Source organism: Odontesthes bonariensis, chromosome 13 (genome assembly GCF_027942865.1).
Source record: "Odontesthes bonariensis isolate fOdoBon6 chromosome 13, fOdoBon6.hap1, whole genome shotgun sequence".
Lineage (NCBI taxonomy): Eukaryota > Metazoa > Chordata > Actinopteri > Atheriniformes > Atherinopsidae > Odontesthes > Odontesthes bonariensis.
In genome coordinates this window covers 29,123,028-29,150,457 of record NC_134518.1, presented here as the reverse complement: position 1 = coordinate 29,150,457, position 27,430 = coordinate 29,123,028, and the positions used below count along the sequence as shown (strand labels likewise).

The 27,430-nt window shown below is 39.7% G+C and overlaps 1 protein-coding gene across 6 annotated transcripts in view; it reads left to right on the top strand.

Annotated features, from left to right (window-relative positions):
* Positions 1-27,430, top strand: part of LOC142397988 (teneurin-3) — a 142,365-nt gene that overhangs the window by 66,655 nt on the left and 48,280 nt on the right. For 5 of the 6 annotated variants that reach the window (XM_075481868.1, XM_075481867.1, XM_075481866.1 and 2 more), the window contains exons 6-12: positions 7,778-7,903; positions 12,000-12,214; positions 16,344-16,554; positions 17,621-17,722; positions 19,891-20,085; positions 21,214-21,414; positions 26,133-26,318. In XM_075481868.1, coding sequence (XP_075337983.1) covers positions 7,778-7,903; positions 12,000-12,214; positions 16,344-16,554; positions 17,621-17,722; positions 19,891-20,085; positions 21,214-21,414; positions 26,133-26,318 — 1,236 coding nt within the window. The remainder of the gene's footprint in view (positions 1-7,777; positions 7,904-11,999; positions 12,215-16,343; positions 16,555-17,620; positions 17,723-19,890; positions 20,086-21,213; positions 21,415-26,132; positions 26,319-27,430) is intronic. The other variant, XM_075481871.1, reaches the window with a different exon arrangement.

The following is a 27,430-nucleotide window of genomic DNA, read 5'->3' as shown; positions in this document are numbered from 1 at the left end:
CCCTTTTTCCCCCCAATTCTTCATCTTTTCAGTTGAAGACACATTAGCCTCAACAATTGTAGGCCACGCTCCCACTAACCTGTCATCTAAAACTGCCTTTCAGACTGTCACACTGCAGCTACAGTTTAAAAAAGTTCTCTTTCTCATCCTTTGACAGATGGAGTCGCAGTACAAAGCTCAGTCCATGTTTACGTTTTGGAGCAGTTCATCAGATAAAAATCTTATTGGCAGGCTTCTCCAATATTCAATGCTGACTGAGGGTTTAAACTAAATTCTATCCTCTCGAATAGCAATTTAGAGTATAAAATCTAAGCCTTTGAATATTTTTTTGGAATTAAAACTATTTCACTATTAGATGGATTGTCCTTGGCCATTTATTCATACACAATTATCTGTAGCTGTAAGCTTTGTTACCGCCTGATGAGGAGATGCAGTACTATTTTGGCTGTTATCTTAGTTTACAAAACCAATATTTTTTTGTCCCAGGAGCAGTGTATTTTTTCCCCTTTAGGAAGTAGAAATGATCTGCCTCCGAATTAGACAATTGTCTTCCGGTCAAACGTAACAAAAGGCTGACAGGCTGCCTGAGGTGTATGGAGATGGCATTCCTCTTCAACTGCTTTTTTTTCTTTATGCAGCAACTGCAGATGTCCTGATATGATACGGTCTATCAGACTAAGCCTTCAGTTAGAAATGCAGACATGGCATCAGTAGAGTTTCAGGAGACTTCCCTGTCTGTTTCCTTTTGACAGGAAGCTGCGCATCATCCCCACACTTCAGATCGCCAGTTCACAGAACGACAGCCCATACATGTCCACTGGGGTTTTTGTTAAAAAAAAAAAAAAAAGAGGCACAGAAGGAAGCTTCAAATGACACAATGGCAACATTAGAATGGATGGAAGCTGAATTCTTATTAAACAGGAAGCTGTGTAAAGCACTTGAAATGTTAAAAAGACCTTGGTCTATAAAGGCTTTGATGTACTACAACCAAAACTCGCTTACTCTGTCAAACAGGAAATGCTTTTATCTTGGTCAGGAGGATAAGACACTCTTCCCTTAACCCCCCTCCGACAAGAGGCCTTTGAATGTTTCTTTGTTTGTTTATTTTTTGTTTTTATTGCATATGTCAGAGCTGACTTCTTGCTAACCTTTAGAATCTTGACCACAGCAATAAACCTTTTACAGATTCATCTTTCCTCATGCCCTCCCTTGTCATCCAAGCCCTTAATCCTTACGCTGTGCCTTTCTGCCTGAGCGGATATATAAGTATTCAGCCAGCTTGGGGGCAGAGAAAATGTGACAGAGTTGTATAAAGAGAAATATGGCGATGTTGGGGAGATCCTATAACCAGTGCTTTATTGCTGAACAGAGAGGGAAGTGCTCTCTTGGAGGAGAGGTCATAAATGTGCTACTTCTGTATCAATATTCATAATCCCTTTATTGACTTAACTATTTTTGTTACTTGTTGTGGTTCATGATTTCGTATCATATATTAGGATGATTGTGTACACACATATGTTGTTTTTGCTCCAATGCATATAAGATTCAGTTGCTATTTTCTTTTGTCTCTGAAGAACTTCAAATTATAACAGATCAGCTCGATTTACCCGGGGAAAATGTCATTTGTTCAGCTGTTGTCAAAAACGGTTCGAGGATATTGGATTCATTGGCATAGTTTTCATCTCAACAATCACTAGCTTGTAAAATTGTAGAGCTATTGCATGTTTGGGTTTTTGTACTGCTTGGACTGATTCCAGAGTGCATGCCTGGTGCTTTAGCTCTCTAAAAGCTCACGTGTGTGTTAGTGCTTAAACAGATACAGCCCTCTGCCACTTGCCTCAGGTGTCTCAGAGTGTTTCCACAACTTCCCCTTTCTTTTATCCACTGCCAACTAACCTGCCAGGTGCAATGACTTAAATAGCGGCATGATGCACTCATACTTTAATACTCCTCAACTGTCACCTCTCACAGCGCCGTTACTGCAAAGATAAACTCACAGACAAATAAAGGCACAGCTGCATCTGTTATTTTCTAAATTGGACTGTGTTGGAAGTTTATGACAGCATGTAACTCCTTTATTTTTTTCTATTTTTATTCATTTGAAAAACTTAAGTCCTCACAAGCAGAACAGTCACAAGAATTGGACCGTTGCTAATCGGCCGCTGCAGCCCCTGCAATTCAGATGAAGCAAACCTGCTGAGGTGAGTCTTTGCCATTCCAGCTCTGCAAACTGGCCTGATTGCAAGGATTTCAGCGATTGTTCGGATAGAGAGAGGCCAATCAGGAACGAGTCCAGCTTTGATACTCTGACTGAGTGCAGAAACACCATGTGGATTTCTTGGAAAAGCTCAAAATGTAACTGCATAAATGAATCCAAATGTAGTCAATGTCATTTCTGACTATGTCTGATTAGATTGCTCATCTTTCGATTCGTGTAACATTTTCCTTTAAATACCAGACAAATTTAGAGAACTTGGTATCAATAGTATTGATTAATATTGTCTTTACATAAAGCATAATTTTTTTTCGTAGTCATTTGCTTTGTTAAAGTCCATTGGAAAGATGTTAAAATCTTCTTTTAAACTCGTGGTTTTCAGATAAGTTGGTTGTTTTTAAACTGCAGAGGTTTTCTCACTAAACAAGTCTATGACTAAGGGAAAAAGGACAGTGCTGGTGGCCTCAGCTCATGAGTGAAGCTAAGCATGCTGAGAGACTGCTTCCTAATTCACTAATCAAACTTGACCCCATTCCACCCCCAAGACCAACACAAAGAGACACTGAGCATGTTTGAGTTGCTACAGGACTGTAAAACAAACTCTATGTTGGTCAGAGTTCTGATAGGGAAGTTGTTTATCCACTTGAGGTTGATGGAAACACTGTCCTGGAGAACGGGAACGTTAGCGTTCAGCCGTACAGCTGATTTCTAGGAATTCCCCGGGGATGTTTGTGTGCAGGTATTTTGCAGCATAAAGTGTTTATCTCAATATTTTACGGCTGTTGAGCTCCCAGTCGTTGTTGGCACTCAGCATTTCCAGATGGGCCACTTTTCTCTCTGGTAAATGGACACATTTTTTCTTCTTCTGGCCATCGGCATAATGTCACCTGCATTAGAAATACTAATGTTTCATACTGTTTTGGTTTCTAATACCCTAGGCGGCTTAGATGAATATTTGTATTTATTTTACCTCAAAAGAAGAAAAACAGCTTTTCATATCTGGCAAGCCAAGTGCTCAGTTTGTCTGGTAGCAACACAACCACGTGACCAAGATGTGGGGATTAGCTGTGAGAACTGCCGGGGGGGTTTTCTTGGGGCCATGTTCCATTTTATGGTGCAGTAGTGTTTGTGCTTCTGTACACGAAAGCTCTTGTGGATGTCAGAGCTCAAATAAACATGTTGTGAACTTACAAATTCAGCCTCTCCTTCATGGTCAGTGTGGATGTTCCACAGGGCAAATTTTGACATCGGCGATTAGAGGCCTGCTTTTCCAAGTTTCCTGCTCAGGAAGAGAATCGCTCATGGCCCATAAATATTAATTGGACTGGCCCAGGCTGCCGAAATAACTTATGCAAATTCATAAATTGAGGGCTATTCACCTCAAAGCAATTTGTTGATGAGGTAAGTGGGGTTTCAGACCCTGGTGTATTGAGAGCTGTGAATGGGTGTGAGGGGGGCAGATTTTGGTGGCTCTCCGGTGCCTCTGATACACAAGAGACCGCCATCTCATGCAATTTCCTCTCTGGTGGAAAGGTTGTGATACAAGGGGACAGAAGTGTAGAGCCAAGTGCCTCTGCACTTATCGTGTTAAATGATGTAGAGACTACAATCGAAGTCCAGCCCAGCAAAAGTATTTTTCAGACAAAGACACTTTTGCCAGGCTTCTTTTATTTCTTTGCATTTCTGTAGGTTAGATGTTGTCACATTCATTTTTAGTCATACTGGCTGCTTGGCCCAAGGGATGGCAGTGTCGGTCTGTTAGCTTGTCAGCCAGTCAGGTGCTCCCATGGGCAGATATTTCATTTCCATGTCAACGTTGAGTATTTGTGTGTGCGTGTGTGTGTTGGCAGAAGGGAAGGTTGCTTCAGTAGTTTTATCATCATTCAGTGTGATCCTGTCCCTTGTGCAGTCATTTGAGGTCTTAGGTTTTCTCCCTGACTCCGACTCCCACCTCTCTCACTGACTCTGAACAGTGTTTCTTCTCTGACAAATGAAGGTTTTTTTCCATACTCAGAACGACCACAATATTCAGTAAAAAAAACTGCTGTATTTACTCTAACAGTTCTAAATGTGAAAGCGGTCCATATTTCATATAACTGATGAGAGATCGGCAAACTTACCAGAAACTCTCTGCTTCTCTGTCTGCCCCTGTCTGTCAGAGCCCAACTCATTTTACAGTTCCTTTCTCTTATTAAAACACCATTATGAAACATTTTCATTAGAACTTTGTTATTAAGACTTTTTCTGTCTCTGATATTACTAGTGACATTGCAAGTTACTTGATGGTTTGGTGCACTAAACAAAGACTGGATGTCTCTTTTTCTTTTATATTTCAACTGACCTTGCTGGCTAACAAACATACAAACACATGTTATATACTGTGACAGGAAAAACAACTCTTTACTCAACTTGTGACTTTAGAATGTTTTCTGTCAATGTAGAAAAGTCCACAGTGCTGTGAAACCACCTTTAACCTGTATTTTATAAAAAAGAATAAATAAATCAGTTGAGTGACAAACTATCTGAAAGTTGGAGTGTAGTATAGAGTTGGTGTTGAAATGTCCGGAGGTCACCATGAATGCATTATGTTGTTGTGTTTCTATCTTGGCAAACACTGAGCTGATGACGACACATTCAGCTTTGGCCGGTAACATAGGTTATATCTCTTGGAAAACAGCATTGGTTGAAACTAAGAGCCAACAGTTCATCATGCAGGGTGCATCCTTCTCAGTAACATATCAAGGATTACAACATCTGTTTTTCACAAACACAGAATTCCTCCTTCTGTACTCTTCCCTCTATGTCTTTATTCTCTGTCTGCCTTAAAATCTGAAAGCCAGCTAGAGAAGTATTGAAGTCAATGCATAATCCTGCCTTCCTGATGTTCCATGTTGTGTCCTCATCTGTGCTCAAAGCTTGTCCGTTTTATTTCTCAGGTATCGCACATTTCCCATGACAATAAAGGGAAGAAATGATTTGAACTTTCTCCTCATTGTTCTCCATTTTGCCTCTGATCTACAAACTCAGCTGCTCCCTCTTCCACTAGTCTGGATTTGAGGTCTTATTCTGGGATTTGTTTAGGCTTTGGAAAGCTCAATTTACTCCCATTGGCATGGTTACAAATTCTAACAGATGTCAGATGACTTCCTTCAAACATGCAATGAAAATTATTTTTTAAAAAACTGTGTTTTCACTTAAAGAAACACATTTAAAGTCAAGATAGGTGAAGAAGATACTAAGAAGTTCCAATTTGACCGGAGCTGCTGCAACTGGCTGCTACTTTTGTGCCACCATTCCAGATCAGTGCCTGTTATTTCTAATGTATTTTAGAAAAGAATGAGAGTTATCTGAAAGGTAACGACTTCTTTTGACAGCATGTATTATCTGTCATTCAGCATTTCCTTTAATACAGCCTGATGTCCTGTGTTCTACCTGTCAGCTTAGTGACAGATAGGGTTTTTTTGGCATCAAACAGGTGCATCATTCCAAACACCTTTTTCCCTCTTTTCATGTTTTTTTTGTGAAGTGCTGCCTTTTATTGTTTAAGTAATGCCCTGACCTGTTGTAATTTGGTCCTGTCAATCTTTTTGCAAGAGGAGGTGTCATTTTCTTCATTCCTTCCTTTTTTTCCAGGCAGAGGTTTCACTTTGGTTAATGCTCCATGTCCTCTTTTGATCCCTGCAATTTTGGAACCAGCTTAGTAGAAAGTCTTGCCTCAGCGAAAGGCAACTAACATGTTGGTCAAAGAAGTAGAAATATCAGTGCTGGAGAATGGTTTTTGAGTTGGTTGGTGGGATTCTTTTCAAATGATGTTAAGCTGCAGACAAGACTCTCTGGATCTCCAATCTGGATTTGATTAAATGCAGGAAGTGGGTTCAGCGCATTTAAAAATGTTATCAATACCAGCGGGAACTCTGACTGATGTAGCAAAAATGAGAAAAAAAGCGAGAGACAATCTCATGATGCGATCATACTAGTTTCAATGACCCATAAGTACTCTCGTAGACATTACCACATTGTATAAGTGTCTGGTACTTCTTGAAGAGCACTTACTTTAGATGCAGCCTTAAGTTTTGAGACTCATTTTTTTTTTTCATGGTTACAATATTATTCTTTTGAACATTTCTATCCACAGACAGTCAAAGTACAGAAGCAGACATGCAGAGTGTAAACAATTCCAGATACGCTGCTGTAGCATAGGGTAATAAGTGCGCTCAGATCTCACAGGTTTTCACATTAGGTGGTACTGGCAGGGAAAAGTCCGACTTGTTAAAACTATAGATGAAACAATCAGAACTTGTTGTTCCTACTTGTGATATAGTTTGTTCGCTTCGCTGACAACAAAAATGGATACTGAGACTGAGGGTGATTTTGACTGAGTTCGCTGTATACAAAAACATTGTCATTCAAATCTGTATTGCATGACTGAATTATCTGAAATTCAAGGCTACGCTGCACCTGCTCATTTGATCTTACAAGGACAAGAGCTATGTGCAGTCTCAGTCTGCAGACTAAACTGGTGCCAAGTATTTTCATAAGGAGACTTTTCAAAAGGCAAACAGGCACCTTATTTCTTAACAAAGTATCTATTGACACATTGTTCATTCTAGTTTCCCATCTTTCGTTTGGTCTCCTTCACATTTGATATTCTCTCTGGCCCCAAATCCACCTCTCAGTTATTTGCCGCAGTCGATATCCATCTTCCCAGCGATGGGTGTTGGAGAAAAGTTCCTCTCGCAGATCAAATGGTTCGGAAATCAAGATGCTTCCTCAGCATGTTCCTTGTCTAGTGGCTTTGAAGGAGATTGGCCCTCTCGCTGCGCTCACAGAAACACCTCAGTTTCCCAAAACAACAAGAGCACAGTTTGATTGCATCCAATTCTGTGACAATAAAGCAGGTTGTCTGAATGAAAGCGAGACACATTTTAGTTATGTAAGAGAACTAGAGGAGTGCTGCAGCGTCTCACCCTCTCACTTCCATCTCCTGCTGCGAGTGTCTTTTTCAATACACTGCCTACTACTTTCCAAAAAGTCTTTCACTTCATGCTTCCTCTTCTATCTCACTCTTTCACACCCATGTAGACGCATCTCCTTTGTATTAGACTTGGGGAGTTTAAGACTTTCCCAGTGTATCTTGTCTGCTTGTCTGAAGTGGAAGCTTTGTGTCAAAATAGAAAGTCAGCCTGCTGCTCTCTTTGAAGCAGTAGCTCTTGTAAGCTGACAGTTTCGAACCTTAATGAACAGTGCTCCCCAAGGAAACATGCCACAGTATTGATTGAAATGACTTTTGTCTGGCCGGTATCATTGCTGTGTTTACACAAAAGTTACCCGTGGCAGGCTAGCCACTGAAAACAAAATGTGGAATAAAAAAAAAAAAAGGTTTCAAGTTAAATTGGTGTTTTTTCAGCCTGCACAGAATCTGTCCACTGTGCACTCCCACAGGTCTTTTGTGCTTAAGTGGCTTGATTGTTCTTGTGCGACTGTTTGTTTATTTGTTTCAGTTTTTTACAAGCCCACACAGTCTCTTTTTTTTTTCTGTGTGTGTGTATGTGTGTTTCACAGCAATGCACCTTTTCGGCCTCAATTGGCAGCTCCAAGAATTGGACAACCAGCCAGCTTTTGAAAACGGAGGAGTTGGGAAGACCGGGCCCACTCAGTCAAGCATTGTGACTGCTTTGGCTGCTGATGGTGAGGAAATAATATTGACGTCTAATGCGCAATTATTACAGTTAATTAATTTAGAAAATTGTGATTCCTTTTGTCAGCCTCACTGTATAGTTGACTACATCAGTGCATTTTATATTGCTTTTTGAAAACGCTATAGGGGAGACTGGGGTAAGTTGAGCCACCCCTTGTTGCTAGGAAACGGGAAAAAAAAATTGATCATATGACCAAATATTTAGGAGGAAGGCATCATTTAGGGATAAGGCTCAACTTACCCCGCTCCTATGCTCAACACACCCCATACACGGGGTAAGTTGTGCCACGAGACACCTTTTTTTGGACATACTATATTATCGAAACACTTGTGTTTACACTCATTTTGATTGTTTGGAGGGATGCACAACATCCTAAAATATTTGCAGATATATTATAATTGAAGGGCAGAATTATTTATTCTCAGTAATGCAATTCTAACAGTCATCAAAAGATAAGACAACTTAGAAGCCTTCATGGGTAGAAAAACCTTGAATCCAGGTCTCTGCTCTTAGTGATTGAAACATCACAGCCTTTTCAGATTAATAGTCTGCTTAATCTTACTTACTGTCACTGTGGTAGATGACAAACTTACGTAGAGTCAGAATCAGAATCAGAATCACATTTATTGTCATTACACCTTACAGTGTAACGAAATTTGGTTCCAGTACACCCATCCGGACAGACAACATGAAAAAACAGACAGGGGAGACAGGTAACTATGGCCATGCGCGCCATGCAGTGCGCTGCCAAGAGGAGAGGGCACGCAGCTCATTGAAGAGTGCAGCCGCTCATTTGATAAAAGAAAAAAAGGTACCACATTAGGTGAGTGGCGGAAAAAAAAAAACATACTTCACACTTTACCCTTTATCAGGATACAGTTTGAGATCGCAAAAAAACCTCAGCACAAAAAGCAACACAGTCTGTTGCTTTGTTGCATCTAGTGTTAACTGTTAAGCATTTTTTAACCATGATAAGACTTGATCTTGTTGCAGCTGCTAACATTCGCATTGCTAATTTGCTGCAGTCTTACAAACTTGGTGAATTTGTTTTGCTCAATTTTGCTAGTTTTCAGACTAGCGACAAATTTTGCCACTTTTAGGACAAACATTGCAACATCTCTCTCCCAATGCAGGGACACCTATCTATGCCTCCACTCTGCTCAGTAAGCAGCACAGAGAAACAGAAGTACCTGCAGATTTGTCCCTGTGTTGGTTGACAAGACTGTGGTCGGTGTGAGCAAAATTTGAGACATTCGAGCATTTCTTACCTTCTCTCAAAAAGATTACTGTATTTGTGAATATAGTGGAAAATCACCACACAAATGTTGTTTATAACTGATGGGGATGGCAATTTTGTCAGATGATGCTTTGCTTACAAAATCACAACCATTTCGCAGCAGTGATCTCTAAATGCTCTGCTATTACCCATAGGTTAATACTTATTCTTAATGGGCCACTTTTCAGTCACAATTTCAGACTCATTTTTTTGTCCGATAACAGAAGCAGAAAGAAATGTGGATGAGAGCAGCTTTATTTGTAATTTGGCTAATAAGCTGCATATGTGAGCGCAGAGAATAGGAGTTAGATGCAAACAGATGTAAAGGGCTGATGCAAAGCAGAAAGGAAATGCAGCATAATGACATATGCTATACGCGAATATCATGTCTTCATATTCCATTAAGCAACTTTTTTTTTAAACAGTCCTTAGCTGAATTTAATTGGAAAAGTTGGCAAAACTGATTTGCTGTCATCTAGTCTGACCACTGCACTCTGATCAGAAGAACTTATACAGTCCATTTGATACCAAGCTGTGGCCAAAGATGAACTTCGAAGTTTGTTTATATTTTCTGTGGTGACGCATAAAGGATCAATCAAACTGAAAAAAATTAAGAAATTACATATCTAGTCAGTATCAGTACTCTTTATTCATGGGACAGTCTCCTCAGATCCACCACGGTTTTTACAAATAATGTTAAGCAGACCTGTGGGCCTGCGGTAATGATAATGGAAACTCAGCCCGTACCTGACTTAGCATGTATGAAGGTGTTTCTTCAATAAAGAGTACAGAACTGTAAAGCATTGTTCAATTCGGCATAACTCTGCCATGCTTCATTTCACAGACAGTGTCCCCTTACTGTGGGCAGGATCAGTTGTTTATTGGCACAACGATTGTGGTGACACAGACAAGACAGTTAACTTCTCTGTGCGGGTGTTTCTTAAATTACGGATACTTTCATTCAAAGGAACTTACAAGTCAGAAATATAGAGGAGTAAAGAGTATTTTTACAGACTTAAAAAAATAATTGAATGAAATAAGGACGTGTGTAGATGTATTTGCACTGCTGCAGAGAATTGTTTCTGTATTAGTATCAGTAAGTAGAAGCAGAAGTAGACCCTACAACAAAAAAAAACAAAAGAACTTGTGAATACATAAAAGAAATTAAAACGAAAGAGGAAGCCCTTCTGATCCAAACTGTGCTGTACTGTGCCAGGCTCCAATAGTGTTGCAACATAGTGTACATAGCACTATCTGTAAAAGAAACATAGAAGCTAATATTTTATTGCATTCCTGCCATTAGATCTGTCGAAAACCTACACGCTGGAAAGTATACTTCCCACTTGAATGAGAAAGTTTAAAACTTTGGGCTTGTCTTTACTGTAAAATTCATTGTATGCAGTCTGAAAGGAATATACGCCCTTAACCCAGTCTTTAAGGTTTAAGGGATGTTTAAAGCACCAAATTGCAAATTAATTAAATTAAAGAAAGTTTCAAATGAACATTAAGAAAGACAAATTGCAAAAGCAAAACAATTGGCCTCCACACTCGGCTTAGTGCAGAGCCAGGAGAATTTATAAGCATCTTCCACCCTTTGAAAATCAATTGACTGACTCAAGACAGCTTTGTACTCACTAATCATAATCTTGGCCCGTTGTGTATTCATCAACAAGCAAGCAGGCCATCTCAGCTCACCTTTACTGCAAAAGCCACCAAATGAATCTCTAAGCACAGCGCAGTATTTAAAATGCATGGCCACGACAGAATTAATTGAGTTGAGGAGGCCAAGCAAAAGCTCAATTGTTTAAACTCGGCTAGATTTAAATCCTCATAAGTAGTGCTAATTAAGATAGCATGAGGCAGGTTTTGGACTGTTTAAAGGCAATCAATAGCCAGCTATTATTCTCCCCAGAGGTAAACTTGGCTTCCAAGCCTCTCTTTGACTGAAGCTGAAGTGACAGGCAATGGCCTCATTACACACCCAATACTGAGGCATGCAAATAAAGGAAGTCTGGCACAAACAGATATACTCACAGCTACAGCACGTGTCCACATACAACAATGCTTCCTATGGAGGTGGAGCTGAGCAAAAGCTTTAGTTGTTTGCATTGCTCTGTATCATCCACACACATTCCTTCCTTAGCCACAGCTTTAGATGGCACAGACTTGAAATGCTTTATAGATTCCTCTTCTTTACACTGACATTTGTTCTGGTAAAGACATGATGTTGTACGCCTCAGTTTTTCATGTGACTGTGAACCATATTACAACCTGAAAACTATTGGCACTGTAAGGACACTGTTGAAGGACATCATTCAGCAAATTGTTTTGATTTGCTGTTATTGCTCTGGTAAGGTAGCTCTAAGTGTATCTGACAGATTCCATTTACACTTTATCTGATATGAAGTTTCACTCTATGAACCACAAGGACCAGAGTAATGATTGGGGGTTCGGCCTGTTAGAGTTTTATAAAAAGACAATTAGATCTGGTCTTCCTTTTTTATTTTTTTAGTAAGCAGCGCATGACAACAGTATTTTTAATCCTGTCATGCTTGGTCACAGCTCATTTGGAGAAGATAAAACAATCTTATAGTTATGGCCTTGCTTGAATAAGTAAGTGAGATTACACTGGAAAGCAACATGATGAATACAGAGATCTAAAAACAAAGATTGCACTTAAGATGCGAGTGGGAAGGTTTGGCTGATGCATTGCTTTACATGCTATATGCTATTACCATAACCTTTTTTATGTTTATACTGTAACATCTGGCATATAATTCGTGCATGGGCTTGTGTTTCTGTCTTTTAGGAAGGTCCAGTGTGCTTCACCCAGAGAACAACTCCGTTGATACTGGTCAGGTCGACATAGGGAAGAGAGTGGCTCAGAGCGTCCCACCTGGGGTGTTTTGGCGTTCTCAACTAAGGATGGAGCAGCCACGCTTCGTAAAGTTCAACATTTCGGTACAGAAGAACGCACTGATTGGAGTCTATGGACGAAAGGGTCTTGCGCCATCTCACACTCAGGTAAACCGTGTGAGAGAGTGTGAGATTCTGATTAATGTATCTGTGTTCAAAGACACTGTGAAGCTTGGTCTTTGTTTTTCTTTAAGGTGCTATGCTACTTGAGAATAACGCCTTTTTACAGTATAATCAAAAAATGCTGAGAAGCACGCAAACAATTTGGTAACTAATGAGACCAATTGCCGTGGTTTGATAGTGAAGCTATTTGTTATTTTCCCATTCACAGCTCAGTTATTTGGGCTCTCCTTTGCCATATTTTAGTTTTAATATTTTTGCTTTCAGTGGGTGACACCTCTTGACTGCAGGTAGGTCATTTTAGTACCTGGGCTTTCTACATAGCCACACTGTTGTAATACTTGTAGAATATGATTTGACATTAGGGGCATTTACACCAGAAAAAAAAAAAAAAAAACATTGTGTAAGAAATTGCATACTCAGCTGACTAAAGGCAGTTTCAAAACACATGTGAGCATAGTCTAGTTGAATTCGTACAAAATCAAGCTTCTCAAAAACTGGACTAACGTAATCGGATTGTGGTTCCAATTACTGCTGCATTTATAGGCAAAACTAGGCTAAAATAGGCTTAGGTGTTTTTCACATGTTGTTCACAGGTACTTCTTCACATCGTGTAAGTTTATTTTAATACAGCTAAAATCCAGGAGAAGCTGCTCTTATTCACTTAATTAAACGTGTGTGAAATGATGACTGAAAAGGGTCACAAGGGACAGGATTCATTGAAGCATTTCCAGTGTGTTGTAATGCTCTAATAAAACCCTGACTTTATAACCACAGCATCATCGGACAGAACCCTTTCAAGTAACTTGAAGACAACGTCTGGCAGATAATTCAGCTATTATCTATGATAATCTCCCACAGAAAAAGTTTAAATGTTTTTCACTTTCTTTTTCTTTATATTTTTTTCACACATTCTACTGTAGCGTTGGGCATACTCGATTTTGCTCCCGTACATGGATACTGGGACAAGGATGGTGCTCTAATTACCTGGGAAAGTCGAGCTGTAACTGCAGCTCTGCTAAACTAATTGTCTTACCTATTAATTAATGTCCTTCCCTGGAAAAGACGTCATCTGTGTGGGAGCACATATTGCTTTAAAGCTTGTATATAATGTTCAGCATTAATGCTGCCTTTAGAGATATGCCAGATACCCATTCTATGTGCAATAATGCATCTCTACACCATCAGGGATGCTGTCTGATACCACAGCTGCTCTCTTCTATAACCAGACTTACTGTCAGTGATTTCCACTGACAGTAATATGTATACTGTATACACTGTATGTATGTGTATTAATCTTTTATGTCTGGATGCAGAAACAAACTGTAGTTCAATAACTGTGGAGTGTTTCTGAGCCCATACACTGATTTCCACTACATTATTCTGTCTGTTTCTAAAACAGTGCTGCCTCAGGGCCCAAACATGTTCACCATTCGGTTTTTGGTTTTGTCCCATGTGTAGTGACCTTTCTGATTCTTGAATGGAATTGATAATTTTTTACTGTATATGTTGAAATCCCATAATTCATTGCTCTATTACACAAGAAAATGTTCCTCTCACATTGCTGAGTTGAAATATTTAATTTTTAGGTATACATTACGTTCTGCTTTGATTTACATGATACACACCATCATCTGCTCGCTCCACTAAGTTGGCTTGTGTGTGGACACGTGCAACTCTCTTCAAATTTCCTCCTTTTGCAAAATATCTTACTTGTCTCTTAGATGACGTTTTTTGGGCATCTAAATGTCTGAAGTGTGCCTATGGTGATGAAAGCACTCATGCAATGGTTATTTTCCACCACACTTGACGGTAAAAGCTCTTAGCTTCACCTTTTTGACATTTTCTCTTTGTAAAGATGGGCTTCACTCAAGTGCAGACAGTTACGGCCACACTTTGATGGAACAAAGTCCGATGTAAGTAACACTTGGTGAGCTGGATTGCACTTCCAAGGGGAGAAACAAAAACATGGTAACCCAGCAAAATCAAAGTCCAAAGGGTACTAATTAACAGGACGTTACTTTTCTGTCTTGAGTTATTGTTGTACAGACACTCAAGCTTGTCAATACTGGACATTGTGTCCATTGTGCCTACTTCTAAATTACATTCTATTCAGATACTGGGGGCACAAATCAATGCATTTACTTAACTGAGCATGAAAGACCCCAATGAGAGATATTGACCGATAGTTGTATTCACGGCTTGGAAGACAAGACAACATTTAAGTGCAACAACCTTTCCACCTTCCTCAAATATAGACTTCCTCCATCTACTATTGAGTGTCTGTCTGTGAGGATACAAACCAGACAAGTTGGAAGAAACAAACTTTTTCTATTTTTTATTCAAGGTTCGCATGCAGTCATACAATTCAAGTTCACTCAATCTAAAGGCTGAGGAATTTACAGGCTCTAAGCATTCCTCCTCTATCCACAAAGCATCCGGCAATCTCTCCACGCTTGGTCTCCTGACTTTTATTCACTGATATTGTCCGATTTAAATGAGTTGGGGAGGCTTTCACACCGACTAATCGAGATGTATGCACTTGGCCAGGGGTTTAGGGCTTGTGGGATGAACTGTTTTATTACTTCCCCCTCAAGTCAACAACACAAAGAAGTCAGCTTCCGCCAGGTTAATATCCCCAGCCTGCCCCCCCCTCTATCTAACTCAAAGGGGTTGAAATCTGAATGTTGACTTTGTTGCTCGGGTCACATTCCTGATTGCTTTAAATCTGGTTTTAATGTACCCCGCCCCCATCTTTAAACCCGGTGGTGGTACATTGTGTTTAAACCAGGCTGTGAATTTAAGAAGATCCATTGATTCAAAGTCTGACCGTGAAAACTTAAGACTTAAACACAATTCTAGTAAATGTGCTGGAATCTAAGATTTACATTAACCGACTTACTTATTCTACAATCTATTTTTTAAGACACATTTTCATAAAATTTTACTTATTTAAACACGTGTCTAAAATCCAAATTTGAAATGTTTAGCTGTGTGTCACTCAAAATCAGTGTTGCATCAAAGCTTTCCACAAACAGTCTCATCACTGCATGTGAACTGAACCTCTTTAAAAAAAAAACAGCTACAGGGCCAATCTGTATGCATCACACTCTTAAGCAGCCCACAGACTCTTTTTCCTGCCTGAGCGAGTCTATAGTGAACTATAGACTCAGTACATCTGTGTAGCTGACGAGTGCTTAAGCCGGGGGATCTGCTGCCTTCATCTGCCGTGCTTCTCTGCAGCCTGTAGCCTGTTTGGGGATTGTTTGCACTGTATGCGTTACACTGTTTTCTGCTGCTGCGCTCTGTACTTCTCAGCTCCAGTCAAAATGAGGTTCAGGTGTTGAGCAGGTGCGGTGAGAGCAGATGCACCTCTTTACTCATCGGCAGAAATAACTCGTTGCTTCTTGTTTACCCTGTAAATCAATGTTTGTTTGAAAAGACAAAAGTGAAATATAGAGATACGATCGTGATTAATTCTCTGTGGAAAGGAAAGAAAAATAAAATGTCCACATATGTTGTTTACTGTGTGCATTAGTGGATATGTCTCTTTGGGGATCTATAAATACACAATGACAGACAAATATTGGCATAATTAAAAATACAGGACACAAAATAAAATAATACAACATGTTTTATTGTGCACAGGTGAACCAGCACCGAATCAATCAGAATTTTAAGTATCAGTATGTGCACTCTACATTATAAATGATACTTTAATAGACTGCAATAACCACTATTCTTTGCTGTGAACACCCATCAGAGTTCAGAATATATTTTTTGTGTTTGCCTCAGAGCCATATCAGTTCAATCAGTGCACAAACACCTCTCCAGACAACAGCTATCCACTTCAAATAACTGCCACTGAAAAATCAACATTTATTATACTTGAATATTTGCTGTGTATACAAAACACTTCTGGCCGTGTCTTGTGTTGAAACTTTGCATAGCTCCTGTCAGACTGGCTTTCACGAGCTGCATACAAAGCATCCAATAGAAAAACACCGCACCTCCTTTTTGAACCCTCCTGCCACTTTTCTGTCTGATTTGATTAGACTGTCATTGAAATAACAATCTCTTGCATCTGCTTGAATCTCTTCCCTGTGTTGTTTTGCAGTATGACTTTGTAGAGCTACTGGACGGCAGCCGGCTCATTGCCAAAGAGCACCGTGCTCTGGGCGAACCAGACACGAGGGTCTGGCTAGAACACCCAGTCACTGTCCACCAAGCCGGATTCATCCAGTACCTGGACTCGGGGGTGTGGCACTTTGCATTCTATAATGATGGAAGAACCATGGAGACAGTCTCCTACAACACTATCATCCAGGGTATGAAGATACACATCTGCTGGCTAATGAGTGTGATTGGAATGATATGTAATGACATGTTTGGAAGACTTTAATTTCCTGAAACAGCTGTGCCTGAGTGAACAGTTAGTGTTTGAAAGTCTGTCTGCCACACAAACCAGCTGATTTTTTTTATTTATTTATTTTTTATTTCCTTTTAAATTTTGAGCAATGTGGGAGGTAGATTTGGATTTCTATTCCAGGGTAGTGGATTATTGTGCCTGGCACAATGCACAGCATTGATCCTTCCTTCCTGACAACCTCTTCAATGTTCTGAAGTCTGTAAAATTTCCTAATAGGTTTCAAGCTTGGAAAACACTAAGGTTGAGTCAACTCCCCCCCCCCCCCTATTTCCTTTGGGGAGTTCCATTGATCCGGCCTTACAAATATGAAGGTATCGATGTGTGAGGCCAAAATTGCTTGGGTCTGACACTGGCTCAATGAACATCCAATACAAGCTAGAGCAATAAGATAAAAGTTTGCCCTCTTAACACAGATCAAAATGAGTTGGGTGTTGGTCTTCTGAGGGTGAGATTTATGAGCGATGGTCTGTTGAAAGAACACAAAATCTGTCTGTAGGATATGTCAGATTAACTTCAACTCAGAGAGGATTTGAGTTGTAAACACTCAAGAGATTGCATGGCTTGTGTGGGCATGATCAGTCATTCAAGGGGTGGGGGTGGTGGTGAAGCAGAAGAGGAGACGGCGGGGAAGGAAAATGTGTCAAGAAAATTGAATTATTTGGTCTAATTTAAAATGCCTGTGTGGCTTTTGCTTAACATGACTTAGATGGGAACAGTCAGCCTTCAACATACTGTTATGGAGGCTTAGACCTTAGTGGGACATGGACAAACAGCTGTAAATGTATGCCATGCCTGACATAAGCACTGCAGATAAAAGATGCTTTCACATCCTGAGAAGAAGAATTTGGGCAATGTCTTGCAGCATATGTGCTGTTGTCAAATGTTCAATTAAAGAAGGATTTCAGATTTCCTTTAACATGACAATCCAATGAGTTATCGATAATTGCACACCTCTGTACCCACAGATTCTGTGACCGAGTGCACACACAACTGCTACGGGAATGGAGAGTGTGTGGCAGGATCTTGTCACTGTTTCCCTGGATTCATTGGACCATACTGCTCCAGAGGTAATTACTCAGCTTTTATGTTTATCTTAAAGGGTCATTTCAGGCTTATCAGTTCAACGTTCCGTTGAGGGAAATTGAACCAGTTCACCAGAATTTCAAAAAGGGTTTTTTTCTCCCTTGCTCAGCCAGGTCTGTGCATGGCTTCGATTTTTTTTTGTTTTTGTTTTTGTTTTTTTGCCCGAAGTTTTCAGATTTCTTGGATTTCTGTTGCCACCCCAGTACAAATGATGCAAACTGAATATTTCAATGTGTGCATTGAAATCTGAGAAAAAAACAAACAAAACAAATCAATTTCTATCTCTGGAGCTTGATTGATAAATCGCCTGGACCAATTAGTTTACATTGGTGTACACAGTACGGGAGGCTGTAAGAAGCAAATTTCAGACCATAAATGCCACAGTTTCATTTGAGACTGTTTTGAAACTATCTCAACATTGCATTGTGGAGATACATGTATGAAATCACGATTGCATCTCTAAATTGTTTGTTTTATTCTATCTGTCATTCTTTGTAATCTGGTTTGACACGTACTGCTTTGCTGCTGTTATGTCTCATGCTGCTGACCCGTTTTGGCCAGGTCACCCTTGTGAAAGAGATCCTGATCTCAATGGGCTTTTATCTGGTTAAATAAAGGTTAAATTAAAAAATTGTGTTTTAACTGGAAGGCTCAAGCTGAATGTCCACAGCATGCAGCATATTTACACATCGTGTTTAGCCACAGTCTGTGTACAGATCTGAATGCTTTTCTTTATGCAGCTTAAATGAGTTTGAGGTGTCCCATCCTCAGTCTACCTTGTATGCATTCAGGTTTTTGCTTCTTAAACCTTCTCCTGATTTTCTGACTCAAATATTTCATGTTTTCTTTGTTTGAAGTAATAATTTTAGATGATCATGGTAACAAGAGCAGCAAGAGCAGACAACACACCACCGTGCGATTCATTCATATTCACTGAGTGTCTTGAGATCTGTAAAAACACTGATAACAAAGATATAATCAGGTTAGAAAGGTAGAACTCGCAGACACTGTAAGCTGTGTTAGCTTCAGACTTATTTCTCCACTTCCTGTTTGACTTTTAACTGAGAAAATACATCTTGGACATTGGAGCGGTGCATTTTGTTACAAGATGGCTGACTTGGATGTGGATGGGGTTGAATGGTCCAACTCCAGCCTCCCGCAGGTTGCAGCGGGAGGCTACTCATCCCAGATGCTAAACGATGGGAGAGGGAGTACACCCCTAGACATACCCCAGTTAATCACAAGGCTTTAACCCTTTATGACCTGGAGTGTGTCATTTTTTCCCCTCTGAAGTCTGGAGCGGTGTACACTTTGCATCAATATTTTCAAGACACTATTTTCACTTTTAAGAGAAGTTGATTACTATAAAAGCTGTTTTATGTAAAATGTTTCTGGTTTCTTCAAACACTAAGACAAACATTTTTTTATTTTTTTTCATTCTCTAGAACACTGTCCTAAATGAAGAGTTCGTTTTACTGGGTGAAAATAACATCCATATGCTAAACATGTAGTTTTATCAGGGAACAAAAATATATATATATATATATATATATATATATATATATATATATATATATATATATATATATATATAAATAATGTATACTAACAACTCCCAATAAACTCCATACATTTTTCTTCCCTTTGACAGAGTCAGACTGACTGTGTCTGATGTGATACTTTTACATCATGTAGATGAACATCTTGTGCTTTTTAGGATTTTCCCTTTAAGTAAATGTGTTATTTAGCTGTTTGCCCATGTAAAAGGTCAGCCTGGAGCGTCTCATTTGTAGTGCATGTTTTTACTTGTTTACTTAATGACATCACTGTGAAGCACATTTGTTCAAAGCCTGTCTCTTGGCTTTTTTGACACAATCTGAACAAATGATGAATAGCAGCCTTTGCACCTTGTGCGTTTGGGTCAATTAGCTTACCAATCAGAGCAGACTTTACTCATTTGGCAGAGGAATTTTAAGGAGACAAAGACCTAGATAAAATTTTTTAGACAACACGACAAGATGAGCTTTAAAGATGTACAAGAAAAAAATGACATTAAAACAATTAAAGATATTCTTGTTTAGTTCCAAAGTAAAATGACAAACTTGTATATGAAGATATTCTGGGCTCTTTCAAACCCGATATCTCTCCTCAGCCGCCTGTCCCGTGCTGTGCAGCGGTAACGGCCAGTACACCAGGGGGCGCTGCCAATGCTACAGCGGCTGGAAGGGTACCGAATGTGATGTTACCACCTCCCAGTGTATCGATCCTCAGTGTGGAGGACACGGACTGTGCATGGCGGGAAACTGTGTGTGCAACGCCGGCCACAAAGGAGTCAACTGTGATCAAGGTAATCCAGATAGAAAAACTCTCCCTCCCGGATTAAGAGCAGGTGGATGTAACAAATTTCTGTGACGCGCAGGGGGAATCGACTCACTCAGTTGCTGAAACAATCAGTGTTTTCGACTTCACCAAGCGGATAATGCTTTGAATGTTGTTATTGATATTGTGTGTATAAATTAACTCCCTCTTAGTGTTAAGACCACATCAGGGTGCAAGCTTGAACAGATTGTACATGGCCCATTGATGCAGTCACCTACTGGAGGGCTCCACAGATGACGGCACCTGTTAAAATCAATCAGTACATGGCATCTGTTTCTCAGTTTACTAAGAAAGGGCTGCTCTCTCTTTCTTGTCAGCCTCTCCTCCCACCCCTCTACCCCCTTCACTCCATTGCATTTAACTTTATCGATCCTCTTGCAGATAAAAGGCAATTATCAGCTCAGATTTACATGTGGGAGTTGTTGACCTTACATGCAAAAAGCTATTGAGTTGACTTAATGAAATGTTGTGGTCTTCTTTGAAATAAAGAAAAATGGAAGGGGGGGCAAAAACATAAGGAAGGAGGTTGCATTAGTAGTTTGTTGCTTGCAGAAGGAACTCTTGTTTGAAAAATGGGTTCAGATAAAAGCTCCTTATCAATGCCCCAGTAGATATAGAAATGCACAGAGCAGCCAGCTCGAGTGGAAGCACAAAAACATTGTTCTAAATTCTCCCTTGTTAGTAATGGGTTGATTATGTTGGTCATAACTGCCAATTATTAACCTAGATCAGCAGGTTGAGCAGAAAATTGTTAATTGTAATTGATTAGATCAGACTAGACACTAATTGTGCTTTGTTTCTTAATGCCTATAATGGAGCATAATTATGCTGTCTCTGTGTTAGAAGTACCCTTTAATATACCGTACAGGCGCTAGCTGAACATAGAATGGGAAAATTACTACCGGACAACACAAAAGCCTCAAAAATTTTCGCTTTGGCTCACCAGCTATCATCCGGCACTCGAGCGCATCCACTCTAAAAAAAATCTTTTTTGGCAGGTAGAGTATTCAAAGTGGCCAGGGTAAATAAGTACGTTTGACATCCTGTTTAGAAGTGGTAAACTGACATTGCTGTCATCCTCGCTGTGTGTCTTCAGTGGACTGTGTGGACCCGACGTGCTCCGGTCACGGATCCTGTCATCATGGTGAGTGCCACTGTAACCCGGGCTGGGGAGGGATCAGCTGTGAGATTCTGAAGAGCACTTGTCCAGAGCAGTGCTCCAGTCATGGCACGTTCAACACCGACTCAGGAACCTGCATCTGCGAGGCCAACTGGACAGGAGCCGACTGCTCTATAGGTCAGAAAGTATTTCTTTTTCTTTTTTTATCGCCATCACTTAAATTTGTTACGTGTCTCGCTTCGTCGCTTCATCGTTTGCAGCAAAGATATTTATTTTCCGTTGATGAATCTGCTATTTCTTTCCCCATTAATAGTTTGCCCAGTGAAATGAACACATGGAAATTGGGAAACACTCAAAATTCAACACTCCTTAAATTGCTTATTTCATGTTAAAAATAAATTAAATTTACAAGCTCATTCAAAGAAAGCAGCATTCGAAAAACCCGAGAAGCTGAAATTACAGCAGGTAATGCTTAACCTTGTAATTTGAAAAATAGGAAATTATTCATTCTTGTGTGAATTGCTGAGTACTTTTTCTGTTGACTTAATTCTGTTGAAATAATTAATGAAGACTTTCAGCCATAATGAAATTTTAGTATTTTGATTAAATATCAGAGTTCTTTTTAACTCTTTTGATGTTGTTACCGCAGACACAAAGTTGGCCATTTTTACATTCTGCCTCAACAAAACTAAAGGAAAGATTAAACTTCACAGAGTTAACTCTGCAGTCTTGCTTTCATCCATCCCTTTTTATTGATGTTATTGCAATCAGTGCAGCCAGATCTGCAGTGTCACGCCTTTTTTTTTTTTAAATACTGTTTGTGTGGGTAAAGTTTCAGTCACCCTAACAAGTAATTGGAATATCTCTCTGTATTTATTCTAAACAAACTCCCCTCTCGCTGTGCCAGACACCAGGTGGCCAAACAGCAGACTTATACGCTTTTACTAACTGGCTGTAAGGTGAAATTAACCATCTCTCATACAGCACAGTATGTCTGTATGTGGGTGTCTAATTAAGAAAGTTAAGGGATAATTGTTTAACTTGGGTACACAAATACAGAAGAAATTATGAGGGAAATGAATGTGATGTATGGTTTCATTTTTCACAATTTGTGGTCATTCATCATCTCTGGCTTTGAAATATAATTAAATGAACATGAAGAAGAAATAATTTTCTGAAATGAATGTGACACAATTTGGAAATAAATCTCTGAATCAATTCAGTTTCAGCTTTCTCCCATCGGTAAGCATTTGGGACATAAAATCATTAATATATGATGTCCCACTGATTCATGGTCTGAGTCTGCACCCGCGATGATGAATGGTGGCCTGAACTGAAGTTTTACAATGTTGAAGTACTGTCAGTGTTGTGTTTTATGAGCATTACTGCAGGATCACATAGAGAGATGTTTTAGTTATTTTACCAGCACAACATTTACAGTCCGACATGGACACGATTACATTTTTCATGAGGGTGTGTTCCCAATGCATTTGGAGCAGTTAAAGATAAAAATAAAAAAATCAATGGGAGTCCTCTATCCAGAGAAGAAAACAAATATGAAAGGTTTTTTGACACCACACCAAAGCTCCGAAATGCCTCACTGTCTCGGATCTTCCCCAAGCAGGAGTGAGAAAGTAATCTGAACTGGTCAAAGGAAACAAACACAAAGGCATTCTGAGAAGACAAATGTTGACATCTGATAGCCACTAGTCACTCATGCTTGGAGAGTTTGTAGAACAAACAAAATGACTGAAGACAGACTGGACTACAAGTCGTACTTCGTTCAGGCATTATCTGTTCTTCACTGCAGTATGAGACTGAAAAGCTGCTTCAAGCTTTTAGTCTTCATTAAGTGACAGGTAAATTCTTGTCACATCTGTTATTTGTTTTGTATTTTCTTACAGTTTGATCACTATTAAAAATACAAAAATACAACCGCTTCAATATGTTTTGGACTAAATAATTCAAAGTGTGAGTGTGATCACACTCTGAAAATTGGGTTATCATCACTTGTATCACGTGCCGATTACATACGCAGCATATGCTTTGGCTCTTTGTGTTATTTTTGTGTAACCGAACATATGTTCCTTTTCTGTGTGTGTGTGTGGATTTGGAATGTAAATAGATTTGTTCAAACCATTTTTCCCTAAGTGGAATCATCTTAGGTAGCAGCATTTGGTTCTGTAGAGAAAAAAAGTCAATTTTGTGCCCCCATCTGTTGCAACGGAGCCTCTTCATTTGTCACCAGCGGTGTGTTTCATGGGTTTGCCTTTCGACACAGGTAGATGTCATGTTAGTTCAAAGGCTGGCCCCTCCCATCTGCTATCTGTGCTTGAGATTCAAGTGATTTATGCACTGTTTTCCCTCTCAGGCTAGACTCATTCCCTGTGAGTTATACCCCAAGAGGAACACATACTGAGTCAAACAATTAAAACCAGAAGTTTCAGTTTGTTTCCGTCGATACAAAAATGCTGCTAACTATGTTTTTCTTGGCTGAACTTAAGCTGAAATTCAAAGCACAAAAGGCGGCTGGATGGTACGATTGAGATGATAGGTGCCTTTGCAGACCTTTTAAAGCAGCATGTAGCCAGTTTGGTTGATGCCCAAGAAAATAGAATGATTGTGTTAGTGTGAACAGGGATTTTTTTCCTCTTTTGTGTATCAATTCATTTTCTTTCTTAAAGAGAACTCATTTGCTATTCTCTTAGAGCTTTTGAAATTTCAGACACAATCCACTTGCGCAGCAAGACATCTCAGGCTTGTCAATAGCGGAACTGACGAGGCTGGCCTTGGGGCAGTCCAAAACTTGGGGAGTTTACCCATCTGAATGGGTGGAGGATTCCTTCGTAATTAATGCTGCGGTACTTCTTCAATTAAATAAACTTTAATTAACAAGAGCCTAGCATGGATCGACCGCCCACAACCCCAATCCAGCTCGAGTCAGGGGCATGTTAAAGGCAGATAAACACTTTTTCACTAATGAAAAATTGATTGCATAGATTCCATGGGAAGGAGGTATTCCTTTGGAATTGAATGACTCCCCTCCAGAGGCACGCTTAATATTCTACAGTGTCTGCTCAGCTTAATCAGAACCATCCAAGGTCCCTCAATCGAAGAAAAACTCTATTCAGAGGGCTGGAACAGACAGAGGGTTAAAAAAGGCACAGTACAGGAAGATGAGTACGAGCAATGAAGTAGGGGTAGATTGGCTTCAAAAATGAAAATTCTTGAAAAAAAAATAGGTGGATACTTTATCCATGGCTTAATACATTTGGAGCTGGATACTGATGTTGACTAATGTGCTTCTCCTGAGGGCTATACCAAGTTTTCAAAAAGTCAAACTTTTCTGCTGTGGGTATATATACATTTCCTGGGGCATCTCACCCCTTACAATTTGGGGGCATACTTGAAGTGCTTTCCTCGAGACAGATTTTGTCACATCAGAAAGCTTTGTGATTGTTCAAAAAGATTTGTCAGAAGATCTTGGTTCCTGCAAATCAACATTCCTCACTCTCTCCCACAAGAGCAGCCACAGCTTGTTGAGCATTAGTTACACAGAATACACAGAATTCAGTCATTTGAATTTTCTGAGGATAGTGCAGATTCATAACAGCTGCTCTGGTGTTTGTAATGCTCCATATTTTAAGAAAACATGTTGATCCAATATCTCGAAGTTGAGACATAAGAACCCGATTAAATCCGCAACTCTCGCCTCAGACTGCCAAGACTAAATGCAAATGAGGCTTCATGATATGTAAAAGTAGTTATTTTGAAAGCAGTGCTTTACACTTTCAGGCTTTTTGAGAAATGACAGGTTTCGACTTATTTCAGGGCCACTCCACCATTAAAAAAAGGATCAAATGAAGAAGTCTATAAAACTATTCTGATAACAATGAGTTAAAATAACTGCACAAACAAAAGTGACAGTAATGAACTGTTGCTTGTTTATGTGTTGGGTAGAAGCGTCTTTATTCTATTATTCCGGGGTAATTATTCAGACAAACACTTGATAAACACTGATGTTATTTCAGATGGCAAAAAGTTGGGCTTTTACATTGATTACATGATTACAGTAGTTTGTTGATAAGATAATTTAAGCCTGCTAGAATTTGTTGCTGAAGAAATTCGAGTCACAAAAAGATGCAAGCTGAGTCAGATCGTATCTTACTGCAATCATAAATACAGAATATTATTCTTTTGAATGTTCCGTGTGAGGCTTTGTGCCACCAGTGTGCATAGTTTGACACATTTCAGTTGATTTCAGTGCAAGTTAAAGTTGTATTGTACAAAACAGTCTTATCAAACCCGGAGAATTGAAGTAACTTTATTATCAGCTGAACCCATTAAAGTAATAACAGTATCAAGATTAATATCATACTCGTTAGAGGAAGATTTAGGTACCGTTGCCCATTACTGCTAAGTGGCAGGAAAATGAAAGTTGTTCTTCCAAGTTTCTATAGCTTTGTATTGCACTCTATGCTCATTTGGAAATGAAGCATCACACACACAACCAATCCATTGAGATCCAAATAACATGAACTGTTGAGACCTGACATTTTCCTTGTAAAACATTGCATCTTAAACAAGAACAAACAACAATAATTTTGAGTCATTCTAAATGCTATCAGGCATTGCAGTTACGAAGTCAGAATTTAATTTAGCAGAGTTTTTAGGAGATGTGGTGAAAAGAAGTCTTGTTTACAATTACTTATTGTCCCACTTTCACCATGAGAGCGATCACTTCTCAGCAAACATCAGAGCGTTTTTCTGTGCTTGCAGATGCATCCATACAGAATACAAAAATACATCATTGCAGAAGGGGAAAAGGGAAAGAAAAAAAAAGCTTTTCACAGAACAGCAGCTACGTGTCTCAACGGTTCTCTGTTTTGCGACAGAGGTGTGTGCGGTGGACTGTGGTCCCCGCGGCTCTTGCATCAGCGGCGTGTGTCACTGCGAGGAAGGCTGGACAGGACCAGAATGTGGGCAGAGGGACTGTCACCCACGCTGCATCGACCACGGAGTCTGCCGAGAGGGCAAGTGTGACTGCCACCAGGGCTGGACGGGTGAACACTGCACCATCGGTGAGCCACAGTGACACATACAGAGCTGCACACCTACACAGGCTTCACACAGGGGCACAAACTACAGAGCAAAATTCATTTATTGGCAGGCTTAAAAGGGCAATGTTGGAGTGTGAATGTCAAAAAGGGTTCCAGCCATCACATCGTGATATACTTCTGGTGCTGCCTACACTCTCTTAACAGCTACGGCAAACTAGTCATGATAGTCGTGATATTTTCAGATAAACTTTTCTTGTGTTTCTTGCCAATAAGTTTCAGAGCACAGAACTGAACACTGCTTCCAAGATGTGGTCAGCCTTTCCCAATGGTTGAAAACATTTACTCAATGATTACATGTTCTTTCTCCGATTACTCCATTAAATCTCAAATGCTTTGCTTTCTGCTCCACTAGAATAAGTGTTTGCTCTCTAACATTTTAGGACCCAGGCACACACTGATCCCAGTGTTTATGCAATGTGCTGCATTTTATAAACTGTCAAATAATGTCAATTATTTCTAAAACGGCTTCACCTCAACCAGATGCAATAAATCACCACATGCTATTCAGTTTTCTTCTTCTTCTTCTACTGAGTATGTTTACATTACACGGTTTGAAGTGGCAGAAGCTTTGGGTGCTTTTCTGACTGTTGTCCCCTCTGGAAATATTATATTGAACAAACAAGTTTGTCATCCAACTGCAGTGTATATTGTAGCAGTGTGAATGTACTGGATGTCACCCCAAACTATGTTTCAGTTTTATCAGGAGAGAACGTAAACAAAAACATTAATTCATGAGATGGATTTACTAAACGGGGCAAATTAGCATGCGTTGCAAATCAGAAACAGCACCGATTTACAGATGGGCTATGCATATATATAACACTCCCAGAATATCTGCCAACAGAACAAGGAAAATTAATTTACCAAGATTTTTTAAACCAGTAATATTTTCTAGCCACCGAGGCTCGAGTACCCAGACCAAATACAAACAGCTTCCCCCTGATACAAGGAATATATTAGGAATGTTTTTTCAGTTTTGTACTTGTTAGGGTTCATCAAAAAAGCTTCATCATTTTGGAATTTCTCATTTCAAGCTTGGAGCCCAGCAAAGTGCTTTATCAAGGACCATGTGC